The sequence below is a fragment of the Xiphias gladius genome, chromosome 4 (assembly GCF_016859285.1).
Source record: "Xiphias gladius isolate SHS-SW01 ecotype Sanya breed wild chromosome 4, ASM1685928v1, whole genome shotgun sequence".
Classification (NCBI taxonomy): Eukaryota; Metazoa; Chordata; class Actinopteri; order Istiophoriformes; family Xiphiidae; genus Xiphias; species Xiphias gladius.
The window spans coordinates 7,427,488-7,444,647 of record NC_053403.1 but is presented as its reverse complement, the minus strand read 5'-3'; the positions used below and the strand labels follow the sequence as shown (position 1 = coordinate 7,444,647).

The 17,160-nt window shown below is 41.9% G+C and overlaps 1 protein-coding gene across 1 annotated transcript in view; it reads right to left on the bottom strand.

Moving 5' to 3' along the window:
* Positions 1 to 17,160, bottom strand: part of rgs6 (regulator of G protein signaling 6) — an 82,347-nt gene that overhangs the window by 3,582 nt on the left and 61,605 nt on the right. Inside the window, exons 7-17 of the mRNA XM_040125961.1 lie at positions 16,438 to 16,544; positions 13,278 to 13,329; positions 11,614 to 11,678; positions 11,273 to 11,349; positions 9,766 to 9,847; positions 9,523 to 9,597; positions 8,911 to 9,012; positions 8,279 to 8,340; positions 5,192 to 5,302; positions 3,738 to 3,863; positions 668 to 854 (exon numbers count right to left, since the gene is read on the bottom strand). Of these exons, the coding sequence (XP_039981895.1) occupies positions 668 to 854; positions 3,738 to 3,863; positions 5,192 to 5,302; positions 8,279 to 8,340; positions 8,911 to 9,012; positions 9,523 to 9,597; positions 9,766 to 9,847; positions 11,273 to 11,349; positions 11,614 to 11,678; positions 13,278 to 13,329; positions 16,438 to 16,544 (1,046 nt within the window). The remainder of the gene's footprint in view (positions 1 to 667; positions 855 to 3,737; positions 3,864 to 5,191; positions 5,303 to 8,278; positions 8,341 to 8,910; positions 9,013 to 9,522; positions 9,598 to 9,765; positions 9,848 to 11,272; positions 11,350 to 11,613; positions 11,679 to 13,277; positions 13,330 to 16,437; positions 16,545 to 17,160) is intronic.

The window sequence follows — 17,160 nt, the reverse complement described above, 5'->3', positions numbered from 1 at the left end:
GGGCGGTGTAACGACGGCTTGGACCGAACAGATGTCTCGCTATATCCCGCCCTCCCCCGGCGCGTATTCCGTCCCTCTCGGGGGCTCAGCCGCCAACGGGCGCGTCGAGGTTCCGCTCTCTGGCCCGTGGGGATCTCCGCACACACCAGACGGCAGCGGGGTGCATTATTTACGTGCATCACCGAAATTCCGGTTTAGCTCAGACGGGTTAACCTTTCAGCTGACAGGTGAGAATAAAGGAGGCTCGGCTCCTGCGTCGTCACGAGGGACTCGGCGTGGCATTAAAGTACACAGATTATTTTCCCACTCTCTCTTTGAATGTGATTTTCAAATGCCAGGTGTACATCGTGTTTATTCCCGCGTGTGTGGGAGTCAACGAGGTTTTAAAGGGATTTTACTCACTTTTTTTTTTTTTCTTCTCAATTTTATAAATGAAACGTTTCATCAAAACTGGGAGTGTTAAAACCGGGGTCCCCGTGAGGTCCTCGGCCAAATGATAATAACATAGTCACTGCACAGTATTTGACTGGTTTGATGACTGATATCCAAATCTAGTTTTGGGTATTCGTGACTGATCCAACAAGGATGCGGAAAAACATCTGCTGGCGGAGCAGGTTTACCCAACCTATGCCCGCCCTCCATCTCCCTGGGTCCTGTGCGCTCCCACCTGCGCGTCCTCGTAGCTGTAGCGCCCGGGGTCCTTCAGGTTCTGGCCGGTGCGTTCGTAGCTGTGGGAGTCCAGGTTGATGGAGCTGGGCGCTCCCTCGGCCAGGAACTCCGCCCAGATTTCCCGCGCCCTCTGCGCCACTTCCTGCTGGGGCATCCTCTTCAGGTCCTGCGCCGCCAACCAGAACCTTGGGACAGTAGAGGTCATGTGCACCTCAGATACAGAGCAACGACTCGACTGAAACAATCTGGTGCACACGCAAAGTCATCTGTCACTGAGAGACTGAGCTACGGACATTAATCACATTTTATTCTAAGACAGATTGTTAAAATCTTACATTTCTTAAAATGAGCGTTAGATCTGTAGGGGCAGGATAATTAAAGTTTATGGTAAACCACAAAAAAAAAAGAACTGTGGCTAAATGACTGAACAATTGAAATTTCATTGTCACTGTCAATTCTTTCTCCTCCTCTCTCTCCTTCTTCATAGGAAGACAGAACGAGAGCAGGAACAGGCCAGGTCCCTTTGCTCCTATAGATATGTTTAACATTTCAAAGGCATTCATTTCAGACATTTCACGGGGGCGTTCTCAAGACCGCAGTGGTTTTCCGGTGTATTGTGACGCAGGGAAGCGGATCTCGGGCCGTGTTAAGAACCAGAGGCGGCAGAGAGCCACTGGCTGACTGGCTCCGATATTAGGTCGTATCTATTATTGATCTGCGGACTGGTTCCGCAATAGAGAGATAAACACCTCTGGGGTCTGAGTCTGTCTCTCTCACGCCATATATTTTGCTCTCACTGTCACTCACGCTTTGTAGTGCTCCTCCACGAGCGCCCTCATAAAACCAGAGGCAATTAAAGGTCCAGGAAAGGAGAACAAGAGAGATTATAGAGGTGAGGAGACTGGTGGGGCAGCCAAGGGGTGAAGAGTGATAAAGGTGTGTGTGTGCTCTCCCTCTCATACCGGGCGTGTGTGTGTGTGTGTGTGTGTGTGTTACCTCCCTCTAGCTCAGATGTATCAACAACCTACATGCTGTTTCTCACAGTTCCCCCCCGACTCTAGGGTTCCTAACAGGCCTTTCTCTCCCAAACAGCATCTATAGAATCTACACGTCTAAGTGAAGGATGGATTTAATATATTTACACTGTGAATCAATAAACGACAACTCTTTGAAATCAACGACTTCATTAGATCACATTTTCCTCTCCGACAGCTGCAGGGTAACTGGCCTCCACTGCTGATCCACGGGATGCGGGTGATTAGCCATGCCGTTGCTGTCGGCTACCTGTATGTGTTATCCTCGGATGCTGGGGGCCCGGACGTGTATGAATGTGTGCACGAGTGCGTATGCGCTGTTTTCATCTCATATACTTGGGCGGCGACAGGGTTTTTCAACTGGGAAATGAGGGGAGGAGAGGAGAGGATGGTCGCATGGACGACCACGGGTCCAAATCTGAGACAAAGCCAGGTGAAATTTGACAAAATTCAAAACACTCTCTAGTGCTGACGGGCTGGTAGTCGTGACCGCCAGTGCAGAGTATGGTAGAGTGGCTACTAGCTAATCGGTGCTCTGTATGTCGTACATGGAGAAAAAGAAGGTCAAGTGTCGAGTTCTGCGGCAACATATAGGGCAGGGATTTAAAGGAGTAGTTCGACAGTTTGGGAACTAGGCAAAAGAAGATTGATACCACTCTCATGCCTGTATGGTAAATATTGAAGCTACAGCCAACAGAGGCTTAGCTTAGCTTAGCGTAAAGACTGGAGCTGGGGAAACAGTAGCCTGGCTTTGTCCAAAGGTAACAAAATGTTTATGTTGACACCTAAAACGGGCGAGACTCCAAGGCGTTAGCCTCCTGCACTCTGCAAAGAAATAGTCTGGCACACCATTTCTTGTGGCACAACATGTGTTTACGCTTCAGTTTTTGTATGGATTTTAAAAAAAAAGAGATACAAGGCATTAATGAATGAGAGTCAGACGTGCTGGTAGGCCGATTTTCTTCCATTTCGACAGAGCCAGGCCGGCCGTCTCCCTCTGTTTCCAGCCTTTCAAATTTATCAGACAGATATGAGAGTGGTATCGATCCTCTGATCCAACTCCGGCCAAACAAAAAACAAGTGAGTGTAATTCACAAAAACTTGAACTATTCCTTTAAGAGATAACCTTAATGTATCTTTTTGTATATTCCCAAATTTCCAGTCAAAGTCTAACACTGCAAGAGAGAAACCAAGATGGAAATCGAAATCTGATTTTATTGCTTCATTGTTTTTAACTCATTTTCCATTCTTGTGTTTTCTATTCCAACAGGAATCACTGAAGCGGCATTTTATCTATTTTTTATAAACCTTTTTGCTACATTTTCATTTTTTTGTTTTTGTTTGTTTGTTTGTTTTTTCAGCTATTGCTGTGTAAATTTCCAGCACGTAAATTTATTCTTGGCAATAAAATCCTTCCAAAGAAACCAGTTGTAGATTCATCTTGCTTTGCAAAACTCTTAAAAGTATATGAGTGAAAAGATAATCTGTGCAACACTGCAGCTCAACAGGGTCATTTCTTCCTGAAGTTTTGTGCTGATGACATGTAGGTTTTCTGTGAGTGTTGTTCTTTTCTTTGTGTACTCAAGGTTTCGATCTCAAATACTTTCCAAAAAACTCTCTCTTGTAACAGTTCTTCCCATGTTAATGGTTTGCAAGTGGGTTGAAGTGGTAGGTTGGAGCAATAGGGATGCCAAGGAGAAATCTGTGCTTTTTGGCTATTTTCAGAGCAGTGAGAGCTTTTGAATAACTGTTATATTCGCCGCACAGAAGCACGAGTGGAAATTTTGCAAACGGCGCTGTTGTACGGCTTTAGTTTTACACAGAATCTTACCTGTATGGAAGCAAACCTGGAGCCCAGAGAACAGTCACAGGTTTTTTTGAACGTGTTTCTTCTAATTATTCACGACAGACCCAGTCACTGGAGCCCAGCGTGTTTAGAACAGCAAATGTGAAAGTTTTCACCAACAGGCAAAAAAAACCCCACCATAACATGAAAATGCCGGAGAGAAATACTGAAGCATCTTGTTTGCTCACCGCAGGTTTTCTGAGCTAAACTCTGACTCGAGGAACTTGAGGAAGAGCTCCTGTCCTGTGGGGTCTTTCAGGGCCTCCTCCAGAGAGAATCCCCACTTCTTCACCCTCTGCTGACTGGGCTCCTTACTGGGAGAGATGGGAGAGATGGGGGAGAGAGAGGGGGGGGGTCAGTATAAACATCCACCTGAAGCTGCTGCAGGCAGGTCAAGATTAAAAACAGATAAGGAGCGATTAAATTAGGAGGAAATGGTGGAAAGGGGCTCAGTGTGAGGAATTAATACAGAGGAAGGGATAAAACATTCAAACCTAAATTCGATTTGTCTGAGGCATCTAGAGGGGCAGATGTTGATGTAATACTGGTGTCTTGAAAGCTGCACATTATGACAACGTTCATCTGAAATCCAATTATCTTAATATCTGTGGGGAATATTCTCCTCTATCCTCTGCCATTACTCAATTCATACGTCTGGTCTTATTAATTCCTGCGTAGTTCAGGTGGGCCAGGAGTTTAGAGCATAGTGCAGCTTGTTGAGAGCTGTGGCCGCCCTCTCTGAGATAATCCTTCAGTTACTTTCACACCTCGAGACAACAATTCAGTGGATGATCATTAATTTCACATTGTCCCATGTATGTCTGTTACACAATAACCGAGCTGGGTCATTTGATTTGAATTGATTGAGTAAGATGAGTGACCTCTGAAATTCCTTTACTACTTCACTGAATGGCCTATAACTCGAAGTAATTACCTGTAAACATCCACAGATCGTCTGAGTGGCGTTGTTAAATCGGTTTTTATTATTGCAGCGATCTGGGTTCAATATAAGAACTCATTCCTGTAAAATTCTTCGAGCGAGTCGATTTGTAATAAAAAACAGGTTGACGAGGTCTCGCCACTCCAGCAGAGTGGCTAGATTTCTTCATTTGCTTTCAGAAAATAAGACTCTAAGAATTTAATAAATACATAAAAGTACTCTTTTCGAAAGGAAAGTTTTGTTTTGTTTTTGTTTTTTTACAGTGTGCATTTTTCTCGAGTCATGCAAATTTCATCCCACTCCCCTGAAATATTTAAATGTTTGAGCAGCTAAGAAAATCCAACCAGAAACAAAAGTTTGCGGACTCAAAATGACAAAAAGAGACTTTTTTGTGGGGTGGAATGAAAATGAAAAATAATTTCAGTGTCTACTAAAACAAATCTTTCCCAGCAGGCCTTCAAGCATTTTGTAGTGATGAGAGGATTAATTTTATTTTGATCCAAGCGCCTGTTCACTTGCCAACTATGGAGTCATAGGTGTGCCATTAAAAAAGAATAAATCCCTAAAAGAAAATAACGTGGGAAATATCTGCGCTGACCGCTACGGACATTGATAAAGGTTGTGTGTCGCAATCTTTAAGACGTAAGTGCGGAGCCCCAGATGTGACATCCGGGGAAACTGCTGTGGCTTCTGGTTTCGTACCTGGTCTCCAGATCCCAGAGGGAGGGATCATCGCTGGTCCAGGGGTTGGACGGTTCTGGTGCAGTCACAAATGGGTCATACTCCATGTACTGCTCAGTGTAGGTTATCAGACTGCACACACACACACACACACACACACACACACACACACACATAACACGGGGGAAAGAGGACAGTGCTGGCATAATTAGAGTTTAACAGTGACACTTTGACCATTTGTTCAGTCAGATCCATATTTCCTCTGTCTGGTTGTAAATGTGACTTGAAAGTTGCCGAAGGTAAATTGAGTAAATTATGTAAAGACAAATAGTTAAAGCAGGAACATCTGTTCCAATCAAAATCACCAAAGCTCAGATGTGAAACTCCTGCTTCTCCTTGATAATCTGAGATGAATAAGAACTGAGAGACGCAGTGAAGCAGAGAGTGTATCCACAACGGCAGGACTCTGAAAATGTTTTTGTGTTCAGTTTAATACACGAATGTGTTATAACAGTATGTGGTTTCATTTCTACACCAGAATTCCTCCATAACATAACAGTACGCACAGGGCGTAACATAACCAGGGCATGAAGTAAAAACCCAGACCAGGTGGAAGAAGTTCAGTCGTTTCTTTATATTTAAACTAGATTGTACCTTCAAATTATGATTTCCCTTTGATTTACATGTTATTGCACCAGGGAATATGAACTCTGCATAAATTCATACCTGTAAGTGTTGATAGTTTAGTTGGACAATTTGTTTTTTTTAGGTATCAGGAAAATACATTTAGGGAACGTATGGGGGAACCATTGAGACATTCGCATCTACAGAGACACCCAGATATTTTGTTACAAGCCTACAGAGCATTTGATCTGACAAACACCACCCCGTTGTAAATGCTCGCAAACTAACAGCCATGGAAACTAACTGATCAGTCAACCAAGGAACTAAACTAAACCAATACTCAATGACATAGAGGACGTAGGACAAACTGTACGGAGAAATCATACGCACCAGAGCGTACATTTAATCATTAAACCTGACGGAAATGAATCAGATCAGTGCAATGTAAGCAACAGCCATGCACGAGGCAAGAAAAGTATCAGTAGCACGAACAGCAGCAGCATGAAGAGAATCCACTACAAACTGCACTCTGAGGTTGATGGGCTGTTCATGTGCTTTTCCGAGTTGTGCATAAGTTTAATAGGGAGAAGGTCACGTTGTGAGCACAAAGTAAAATCTGGCTTTCATTATTTTCAGCCGGTCAAGATTCAAGACTTAAGAGCATCTCAAGAAAAACAGGTGAATGAGCCCAAACAAGGAGCAAAAGTAGAAGCAAAATAAATGTTTCAAACCCACAAGAGGAAATTATGTCACTAAATTTGGACGACAAGTAAGACTTCCTCATTATTGTCGAAGCTTTGCACTTTGGCAACTTCCAACCCAGAGAACAGTAAAATCTATTTAACTGGAAGGGAAGCTTCATCCTGTGGCAGCCGGGCTTTGACTGTACAGTGACCATCATCAGGCGTCTTCCCCATGTGCGCGCCGCCTCTTGGATTGTCTAAAAGACTTTGTGCTCAGAAATACCAAAACCGCCGCAGGACATTCTAAAAACGGTTTTGGACTGAGCTCACATGGAATCAGGTTTTTGCACTCATACGCTTTTTGAGTAAATCTGCACTCGTGCTGGGACTTGCATGGGATCGATATTTGTGTCTTGTACTTCCACTTTATATACTTCCATATGCATAGAGTTTCAGAGTTTTACTGCTACTAGAGACCAATCAAGGCTCTAAAGTAAAAGTAAACCAAGCATCAACAAACCCTGGTAAACCTACATGTTAGGAATTGATTTTCTACCTGTAGTTGTTCAGTCAACACATTTATGACACTTTGTTCAGTACTTGTCTTGTTTCAATATCCATTCAAACTTTCTGCGAAACCCACAGGAGTATTATGAGCTTTTACTGACCCAAAAAGTGATTATACTGGACTAATTATTCCCGATGTGAAGTGATTCAAAAGCAACATGATGATAGCAGTTGTTTTGAATACAATCGCCAAACATAACTGATGTTGCAGGTCACGTCGTTTCGTGCAGGGTTTGGGTTAATGCCTCAAACTTTTCCGCTCCGTGGAGCACCAATTAAACTCGGCCCCCATGAGTGAAGACGGGAGGTCAAAGGGTCGCGGCGGCAGAGCGAGCACACGGCCAGCGGTGATCCCAGGTGTTCTGCTCAACGGCTGCCCTGACCGGCCGTGCCGCCGCAGGGAGCAGAAACTCATATGCAGCACATGTGTGCGTACGCTCTGTGTTTCTCTCACCATATAAAGGACGGGGACAGAACAGCGAAAACACCAGTCCAACTTAACGCAGTTGAACCCAACAGCCCCACACTAAATACAACGTTTTTTAAAACCTATAATGTTTAGTTTCTGACAGTTAGAGGAACACCGGCCTTGGCCCTATTCCGTATCCCACCTGAGGTCCCACCATCTTTTGACTGTTTACCCATTTGTCCCAAAATGCCTAACCCCAACCTACGCTTACACTGCAAAAGTGTCTGTTACTTTTAACTGTAATTAAATGAATTTGAACTTTTATCAACATAATAAAAGCGGAAAAAAAATCTGCTAGTACAGTAAAAATATTATTCAGATCGACTTGTTTCAGGTCTTTTCTAAAATCAGATCTAAATCTTCTCAGATCTTGTGCATTAACACTCCTTTTCCCTTTCCTTGTTTAAAGATACAGAACCTCATTTCTACAGTATTCCTTGAAACAAGTCCGTTTCTATTATGGAAACATTCTTACTGCACTGGCAGATTTCTTTCAATAAAATAAGGTTTTCCGTACCCGCTTGTACATATACTGCACTATACATATGCCGTATGATGAAATATCACGATTTTTTTGCAATGTCCCGGGAGCACCTCTGCATCAGATCGCCTCCTTCCAACCATCTTATCATGGATGCTCCATTTTGTAATATTAGATGAGGTAGGGCTGCGGTTTTTCTCCTGTTTTTCTCAATGAGGCTCCACATGGGTGGATTACAGATGTACAGTATTTTCAGTGCAGCCCAGACGTGGGTTTTCCTGTACCTTTCAGCGACCTTAGACATCTTCATACAGTGACGATCCAGCTGGGTGTTCAGGAATAAGATCTGAAACAGGAGATGACAGGAGACAATGATTGTTTCCACTGGTTTCGTAACAGAACGGAAAAAAAAAAAAAAAGGTACAGTAAGTGCTTTGAATTTTATAAAATGTTATAGTATGATTGCCCGGTTGAAGCAAACAAGTACCTCTGTATATGTATTATAAAATAAGACCATGTAATAAGACCATTGGCAAAGTTGCTACTGTTTCTCAAAATCAAGACGCATTTCCCCGTAAGCCCGTTGCTTCTTGTTACTGTTGGTTTTCTGTTTCCATTTCTGATTTTCAGTCTTTCGACCATCAGCCTTTGTCAGAAACTTGTATTTGCATTAAAAAAATCTTCCTGTTTTTTGGACCAATGTCCCTTTTTTGCTTGAAAGCAACACAGCGGATTTCTTGTAAAATCTGACCTGGTAGCACGAAGTGCTCATGTAGTTTAGAGGCTGCCAATCTTATCTGGGATGAAATCAAATGTTGGTTGGGTAAAGGCGTAGCACAGCACAAAAAAATGGAAGGTTCTTAAAGTGAGTTCATCATTTCTTCAACAATGTGTGGACAGGTTTTTTTTTTTTTACCTCTTTCTCCACATCCTCCTTGGTGCCTTTTCTGCAGTGGTGCGAGGGAGTATGTATGGGACTCGGAGACTGTGTTCCCTCCTCCGCCAAACCGTACACCGACTGGACCGTTGGAACGGGATGAGAGAGAAGAAGTGGGAGAAGTAATAGAGAAGTAAAATGTTTGCTTATTATTTCCTTGGAGTGCAGAAAAGGCATAAAAACAGCTACCGAGGAAGCCACAGTGCATTGCATTGTTAAATTAAAGGGATAAACCTGACTAACTCAAAGATGATTGCTTCAATTCAAAAACGATTACCTGCGTGAACATAAATCTAATTAAGGAACGATGATGATATGATTGAGATATTTGTCAGTGTTTATCGACCGAGTGCAAAAAAAAAAAAAAACATGTCTAACATTAAAGCGATCTGTATTTTTATTGAATTTCAACAATTACACTGGTACGTTTGTTTTAAACAGATACCGGTAAGTGAAGGTTTTATGAAACTACTTAAAAATGTAGCTTTTTATTCATTTTCAAAAACCTGGAAGACCATCACACCTTAGGACTCTTAAAAAAATGGCACTTCACACTGTTCGGTTTCACTCCCTTGTCGTCGGAACATATACCTTCTTAACTCTATGAGGGTTCTTCATGCGTCTGCATTTTCTGATGTCCATCTCTGTGGTGTTAACACATCCGGGCTGGAGAAGGAACGCAGGCAGAAGCACATTATTCAAGTCAACACTGGTGATGTTAAGCCGTACGTTGCAGGGATTTCTGCAATATTTTACCGTGAAAGACACAGAACGTGGACGGAAGATGAGGTGGGCGGCTATAATCTCACATGCGCAGACAGACAGATGGCTTACCACAGGTCTGTGGACATCCCAGAAGGCTCTCTCCTGGCTGTCAAGGATCTTCCTCTCAGTTTTGTCCTTTTTCCTGTCGATCCTGCAGAGGAGATCAGTCAGCGTGAGAGATCTTGGGGCTTTTCTGGCATCGGCATTAGATGCAGCCGTTGGATCAGGATGGAAGGATAAGAAGAGTGGGAGTGATAGACTAGAGTTTATAAAGTCGAGGACTGTCCATAGGTTTTAACAATGTGCGCTCAAGGGGTTTGGCCTGGTCCCTGCTCCTCTATGTGCACTGTTTACAACCGATGACGTGTCGTACATACTGCTGCTCTCTCGTCCTTACAGGAGTTGCCATTCCACTGTGCGGTGGTGGAAAAATAACTAGGTACATTTACTGAAGTAATGTATTCAAGTACAGTTTAAGTACAGTTTGTATTTTATGCAACTTTAGACCTTTTCTACATCTCAGAGGGAAAAACATGGTATTTTTTTACTCACATTTTTCTGTCAGCTTTAGTTACCTTTCAGATCACAATTTTACAGACAAAACAGGAGTTCTTGTAAAACATTTTTGATTAACTACCCAACAGTGGTTACATTTATCAGGACATTGTCCAACTGCAACAGTAAAACTGTATTTACACATAAAAGCATCAATAAATAAATAAATAATCCAGTAATATAATGTGTAGTCATTTAACACTTAAGGGGACCATTTTTCTGCTAAGGAGTCATTTTAGTTTTTATACTGTGAGTAAATTTTCTACTCATCTTTTGTAGAGGTGAAATTATGAACGCAGGACCTGAGCTTGTATCTTTCAAGTGTAGCATTGCTACTTTTACTGAGGTATCTTAAGGCTTCTGTGACCACTGCCAATATACCTCTTTAGGTTTGCTTCCCATATTTCAACCATGGCAGATAAAGCAATATGAAGACTCTTCCCTGGCCAGAAGAATATTGATCCGTGAGACCCCTGGGCCGTTTAGAAATGTTAGAAACACACAGCAGGACCCAATCATCAAAAAGTAGCTGCATGCAATTAGCAATATATATATATATATGAAATAAGTGTTCTCACTTTAACATGTTATCCTTTGGGTTTGATGTATTTTTTTAGTTATGTAATAAATTGAATTTAAGGAAAAGACGACTTTGGTGACAGGGCTGGTGACAACATGCAGGGACAGTATCCATCTTTTCCTTCCCTTGTCTCCATTTTGCAATTTCTATACGTTACAAAAGTCTGCTGTTTGTTGTTTTTTTGTTGTTGTTTTTTTTTTTTTTTTAAAAAGGGATTTATAATGTAATCTAGCCCAGAAACATAAAGCAGTAGACCTGTGGTGTCCCGATCACACTTGATAGGCAATGTAATAAGAAACTCCATTACAGGAGGGTTCTCAGAAAAACTCGTCGCTCATGATATGGAACGGTCACATTGAGATTATACCTCAATTATACCTTTATCTTTTACCTTAAGCATTAATGAAATCAGGCGTTGCCGTGGTAACAGAGCACACTTACTTGACCTGGGCCTCAGCCTGCATGTAGATAAACTCCCACTTCCTGGCAAAGGCTCTCTGCAGCCTGGCGAGGTTCTCCTGTTAGAAGCCAGATAGAGACGCGGAGACGTGTAATGATCGAGACTCTCCGAGGAAAAAACAATATTAAAGCTAAATAAAATGACATTTTAGGACATTCCACGGTTTAAAAGTTGGTCTCTGCTCGCAGATGCAATTTAGATCGCATATCTTCTCAGACACACACAAGTCTGACCTTTGAGAGGCTGGGTTTTTTCTGCCCCAAGCGTGACACACAGATCAATACTAAGAAGTAATAGCTTAGAGGAACGGTCAAGGACTCACTGCCTCATAATCTGCCAGCTCCAGTCTGGTCTTATTCTGCATGGTCCGCTTGCACAGGTAGATAGCTGAGAGAGAGAGAGACAGAGATATTGACGACCGGGATTTATCAGTTTACACATTTCCCTCCCTCCGTTCATCCACTCATCCTTGCATCTCTCATCCCCCTATGCGTCTGCCTCCACCTCTCCTCACCTCCCGTGGTATGAGAGTATAATCAGTTTCAGGGGCCACCCGTCCACCGATCTGTTGCTTTAGGATGATGAGGTGGACTGTGAAGAGGCACTGATCCCTAAACTCCAGTCACGGTTGCCTCTGTGACAGGCTGAAGGGCAGGAAGTGGAACGCTGATTGACTAATCCTGTTGACTGTTCCTCTCCACAGCAGAAGGGACAAGTTGTGCTACGGCACGTAGCTCAGTGGGAGGTTGGTTGTATTTACTGTCGATTCAGGCATAACCTAGTATATACGGTTTACACTGCCGGGCCAGGTTTTACTGTTACAGACTTTTGAAGTTCAGTATATCAATGTACAAAAATCACACTGAAGATAGAATAACTACTGTAACATGCCAATATTTACATACATGTAAGTTGAAAAAAAAAAAAAAATCTTTAAAACCTAATTCAGGTCATGTTAGGATGCTACAACTCTTCACTGAACCCCGGAATGATGAAATAATTAACTAGCAGCAGTTTAGCAGGATGAAGTACTAGGTCTTATTTAAAAAGACACACTGCTATGTATTCAACCTCTGGATGAAAAAGTTAATTAAATACATGAAATTTAATAGATTTTTTCCACACAGTTTGCTTGTGATCAAGTAGAAATGTCCAGTCGTGTCAAATATCAACCACAAGACTTGTAGCTATCCACAGGTTTATAAAGTTAAATGTCAGTAAAGGTCACTCGCAAACCCAGATATTGATCTAGCCCTATGCTGAGAAATATCTAATTGGTTGCCGCATTTCATAGCTCCACCTATAGTCTGTTAAACCTGTGCATGCGCCGCAGAAATTGAGACAATCATCTATTCGGTACAATATATAGTTTTTTCTGTATAAACGATGAACATTGTGGGAGTTGAGTTAAGCTCTGCAGCCAAGCTATAAACATTCACTTACAGCTACAAAAGTTTAGCCTTAGTTTTTTTTACGTAATTAGATGTTGCTTATTGAAGATAGAATCCGGAGAAAACGTTTCACTCAAGTGCTGTTCTGGGACCAGATCGGGGCTGGACTGACAGAATCCATATATGGGGGATTAAATCCTACGGCTGTTGTTGATGTTTACTTGTATTCTGCCAATTCTGAAAGTGGTCGTTGGGGGCGTTTTAAACTTCAAGTGGGAATTTTGTTCCAAAATAGAGTGATTTTAAATGTGAGGATTTTGAGGATCTGTCAAGTAATACTGTTGAGTTACTGATATTGAATAGTAATTCTATCATCCCTTCCTTGAATACAGTATAGCCATTATAGTGTTTTTGTTCCATGCAGTGGTACTATATTACTATGTAGAAACGGTTTATTCAATTTTTGACCAAGCATTGCTCTTTAAAACACAATGGAGGACAACACAAATAAATGTTTCCCACATAGGGGTTTATCAAAATAATTCAATAAATAAAAAAAATACAAAATGTCAACGTATCCCTTTAAGATTCTCACCATAGTCAGTGTTTTCAGGCTCCCAACAGTTGGATGGCCAGAAATACGGTGCCTAAGGGGGAACAAAGTGAAAAGGCGAGAGTAGAAAGACGTGGATCAACCAATGACGTGTATTTCCCCCACACAAACACCACAGTGATGCTGCACATCTGCATAATATTGGCTGAATTTCAAAGATTGAAATCTAATCAAAAAATAATAAAGTCATAACTATGCAGACAAATATGTACTTCCTGACCTATCCAACAACACTGGATAGATGGTGATGACCTTTATGAGACAGTTGTTTTGCCTCTGAGACACGGCAAGGCACATGATTGCCTTGCATAGTTATGTGAGCAATCAAAATATTTTTATTATCATGACTGAAAGGACTCAGAGCAGCTGACTCCTAAAACTTTTCCACCAGTAAAAGGCATCCTGGGGTGTTGCAGAGGAGTTGGAGTGCTGCTGCAGCAGCACAGTAAAAGGAGAAGCGATGAAAGCTGCATAATAAACAATGGGAAAAGCATATCAATAAAGCCAGCAGGGCAAAGCACACAGATAGTGACAGAACTGTTATTTGACATACCTCGCACCATCTTTAGTTGTTTCAGTCAGGAAAGCTATTATAGTGTTAATGGTTATGATTTTCCCTCTGTGTTCCTCCTTGTCTTGCACTTAATGTGCCTGAAAAATGAAACGCTAATGAATGAAGATTATCTTTTGTAAAGCTTCTCTGCCATGGCAAACAGCCCTCCCTCCCCTCTTCCTCTTGTGTTCTCTTCCACTCCACTGTAAAGGAGGAGGACCAAGGTCAAGGCATGGCGACGTGCACTGCCATCTGGTTTAATTAAACTGCTCCTCTAGCTCTGGTGGAGACGCCGCCCTCCAAGAAGACTGGGTGAACAGGAAGGGAGACGATGCCACACAGAGATCATTCCAATCTCGGCACGGCCACCGCGCCGTTCCCCACTGAGGAATTTGAAAACATTGTTTCCTCTTTTTAATTAGGAAATCATGGATAAAAACAGCCTGGCATAATTAATTTGTGACTTTAATGCCCCTGTTCTATTTATGAACAGTGAAGGAGGAGTATAATGTCAGTACACTTTACTTTCTTTTTCTTCCCTTGACGAGACTCTAATTCTAGTGTACTACTCTATTACACCACGTCTGTCAGTCAGGCTTTTGGTACACGCCTACTCAGCCCGCGACCAGACCTGCTTCGCTCGCTCGCTCGCTTGATGAATATTTTAACAGATCGCCATTCATTTTTAATGGGGTCCCAGGATCCCAACAAAGTGCTGAAGAAGCTGTAGACAGTGCACATGGCCTTTTGCCATCGAGATCAAGATTGGTGTGTAATTCCACAATGGAACAAGTCATCTTCAACGGCTGATTTGGGTCTTTATGAAAGTGAGCGCCCCCACAATCAGATCAACTGCACTGGACTTTTCAGTGTCTCTCATGCTAATGCAGGATGAAGAAGGGATTAAGTCTGAGTTTAGGTTTCCGGCAAAAGGCACGGGGCAATTTGCATTTCCTTGAGAATAAAAAAGTACCCTACTGTAATCGGTTTACAATAAAGAGTCAGTATTTGACACAGCGCATACGCACAAATACACATTTTCAGGTACCACAGAGACCTTAAAATTGTGAATTTTAGCTATTTGTCAAGCTCTTTTTTTTTTTTACTGGCTAAAATGTCCTGGAGCAACCTTACACGGCTCAGATTCAAAAAATGTCATATGGAGTCCTCAGCAACGCTAGTGGCTCTGTGAGGCTGTAACTCAGGCACAACAGCGGCATGAGCTAAATGCTAACATCCCTATGCTAACTTGCTCTCAAAAACGATGCTAACAGGCTGATGTTTAGCAGGTACAATATTTGCCATGTTCACCATGTTATTAGCGTGTTAGCATGCTAACACTCGCTACTTGGCACTAAACAGGTGAGGCTAATATAGATGTCATTGGTTTTGAAAGTATTTGGTCACAAACCAAAGTTTTGGAGTATTTAAAATTTAGCCATGACGCTGGCTCCAGATGAAAAGTCAGGGATCACCAAAGTTCTCACAGTTCATCACGACAGAGACGTGAATGCCTAGACCAAAAGTGGTGGATCCACCAACAAAGAGCAATGCCGCTAACGTAACTAAAAGAACAATTTTACTATAGATACAGTATGTTGTATTCAGGTATGTCAGGGTTTCGTTTAAAAGTTGATACACGATTTTTCTTCCTGTCACAAAGAGGACACTGTCCCATCTAGCTATCTGTTGACTGCTGAATCTACACATCGAGAATTTTGAATGTTGTTAATAAACTGCATTAACTGTAAAGTAAATACTCTGTTGTGCTTCAATCTCCTATGACAAAATGTAGAACTAGATACTTCTCACTTCTCTCAGCAGTGACTTCATATATACACTGGGCTGATTTGAATGAGGTTTTAGAATGAAATGCATTTTATTTTCTGCTGTCCTGTTCATCGTGATCTTTGAGTTAAACTTTCCTTGAAAATGACGGGGCATCCTAGTCCGCTTGATATGACAGATGTAGATTACAATACATGTTTACGTATAAGACATTTGACATAGGCATTTAACAAAAACTGAGCTATCACCATCATATGAGTTGTGCTGTATATTTCATATGTTCAGTTTATATCTGATATAATGTGTTTGACAAACATATACAGTACCATGTATTAGCTTCCTTTCTTTTTGCTTCCTCTTGCCTCAGTAATGTAAGTAGTGTCTTGTAAGCTCATGTGAGCTGGGCACCTTTCATTGTGTGTAATGGTAATTATAACAGTGTTTCAAAATCAATTTATTGGCTTTCCTGGCAACATTGGATACTCAACTCAGTATCAGGTAATAAAAAAAAAAGAATTGTATCAGGTATTGGGTGACAAAAGAGAATTGACAAGCTGTCAATTACCTATTTCAGGTTTCACAACAGACTATGAAACCCTAAACCTGACTATGTCCCCCTCTTATAAACCAGACACCAACCTTTAGGGCATCGAGTACCTAAAAGTCAATTTTCACAGAACTTACTTGGTCGCATGGCGAGGATCACTCTTGAACTATCTTAATATAGAGTAAAGATGATTTATTGATTCGAAACGGAGCCACCGTTACCATTTCTGCGTTTCACTTGATGCTCTTGCTCACCTGAAAGCGGTAGAAAGTGCCATCGTCTTTGAGGGAGAGGACATGGTCTGAGATGGGGAAGAAGTACCCCTGAGCCGCAATGAGACTCCCGATGTGCATGGCCTCAGCTGTGATGGGAACACAACAAGGAGTACAGATCACACAGCTGGTTCCTCGGCACTCCACATATATTCTGTAATGCAACATCTATACGGATGGAATTAAGGAGGTCGTAACAACATCAGGACCATGAAGTCAAACTAAACACACTTGACAAAGACATTTTGGAACAGGGCATGAATGTAACACAATATATCAGCTGCCAAATATAAAACCTTAAGAATACAGTATGATGATTTTCTTACGTTGGAGATTTGGATAAAAGCCACAACCTTCCCGTCTTTACGTCATTAAAAGGTCGCGCCTTCGCTGCATACGGTTAGTGATCACAGTTTACCATATATTTAAATAACCTGTTGTATCATTGTTATTTAAATGGGTTTTCAGCTATAGGAATCAGCCCTGAGGTAGCTGGAATTAATACGGATGACTCAATGATTGACTCAGTGTCCCTGCTATGGGCTATTGTACCAACAATAAACACTGCTCTCCCACCACCATGCCCCGGGTCAGGCCAACTAAACAAATCCATAGCAAATACTAGCCACACTATTTTTTTTTTTTTTTTTGTTAAAACTTTTCTTATTTTCCACTTCAGTCTGTGTTGTTTCTACACTGCAATTC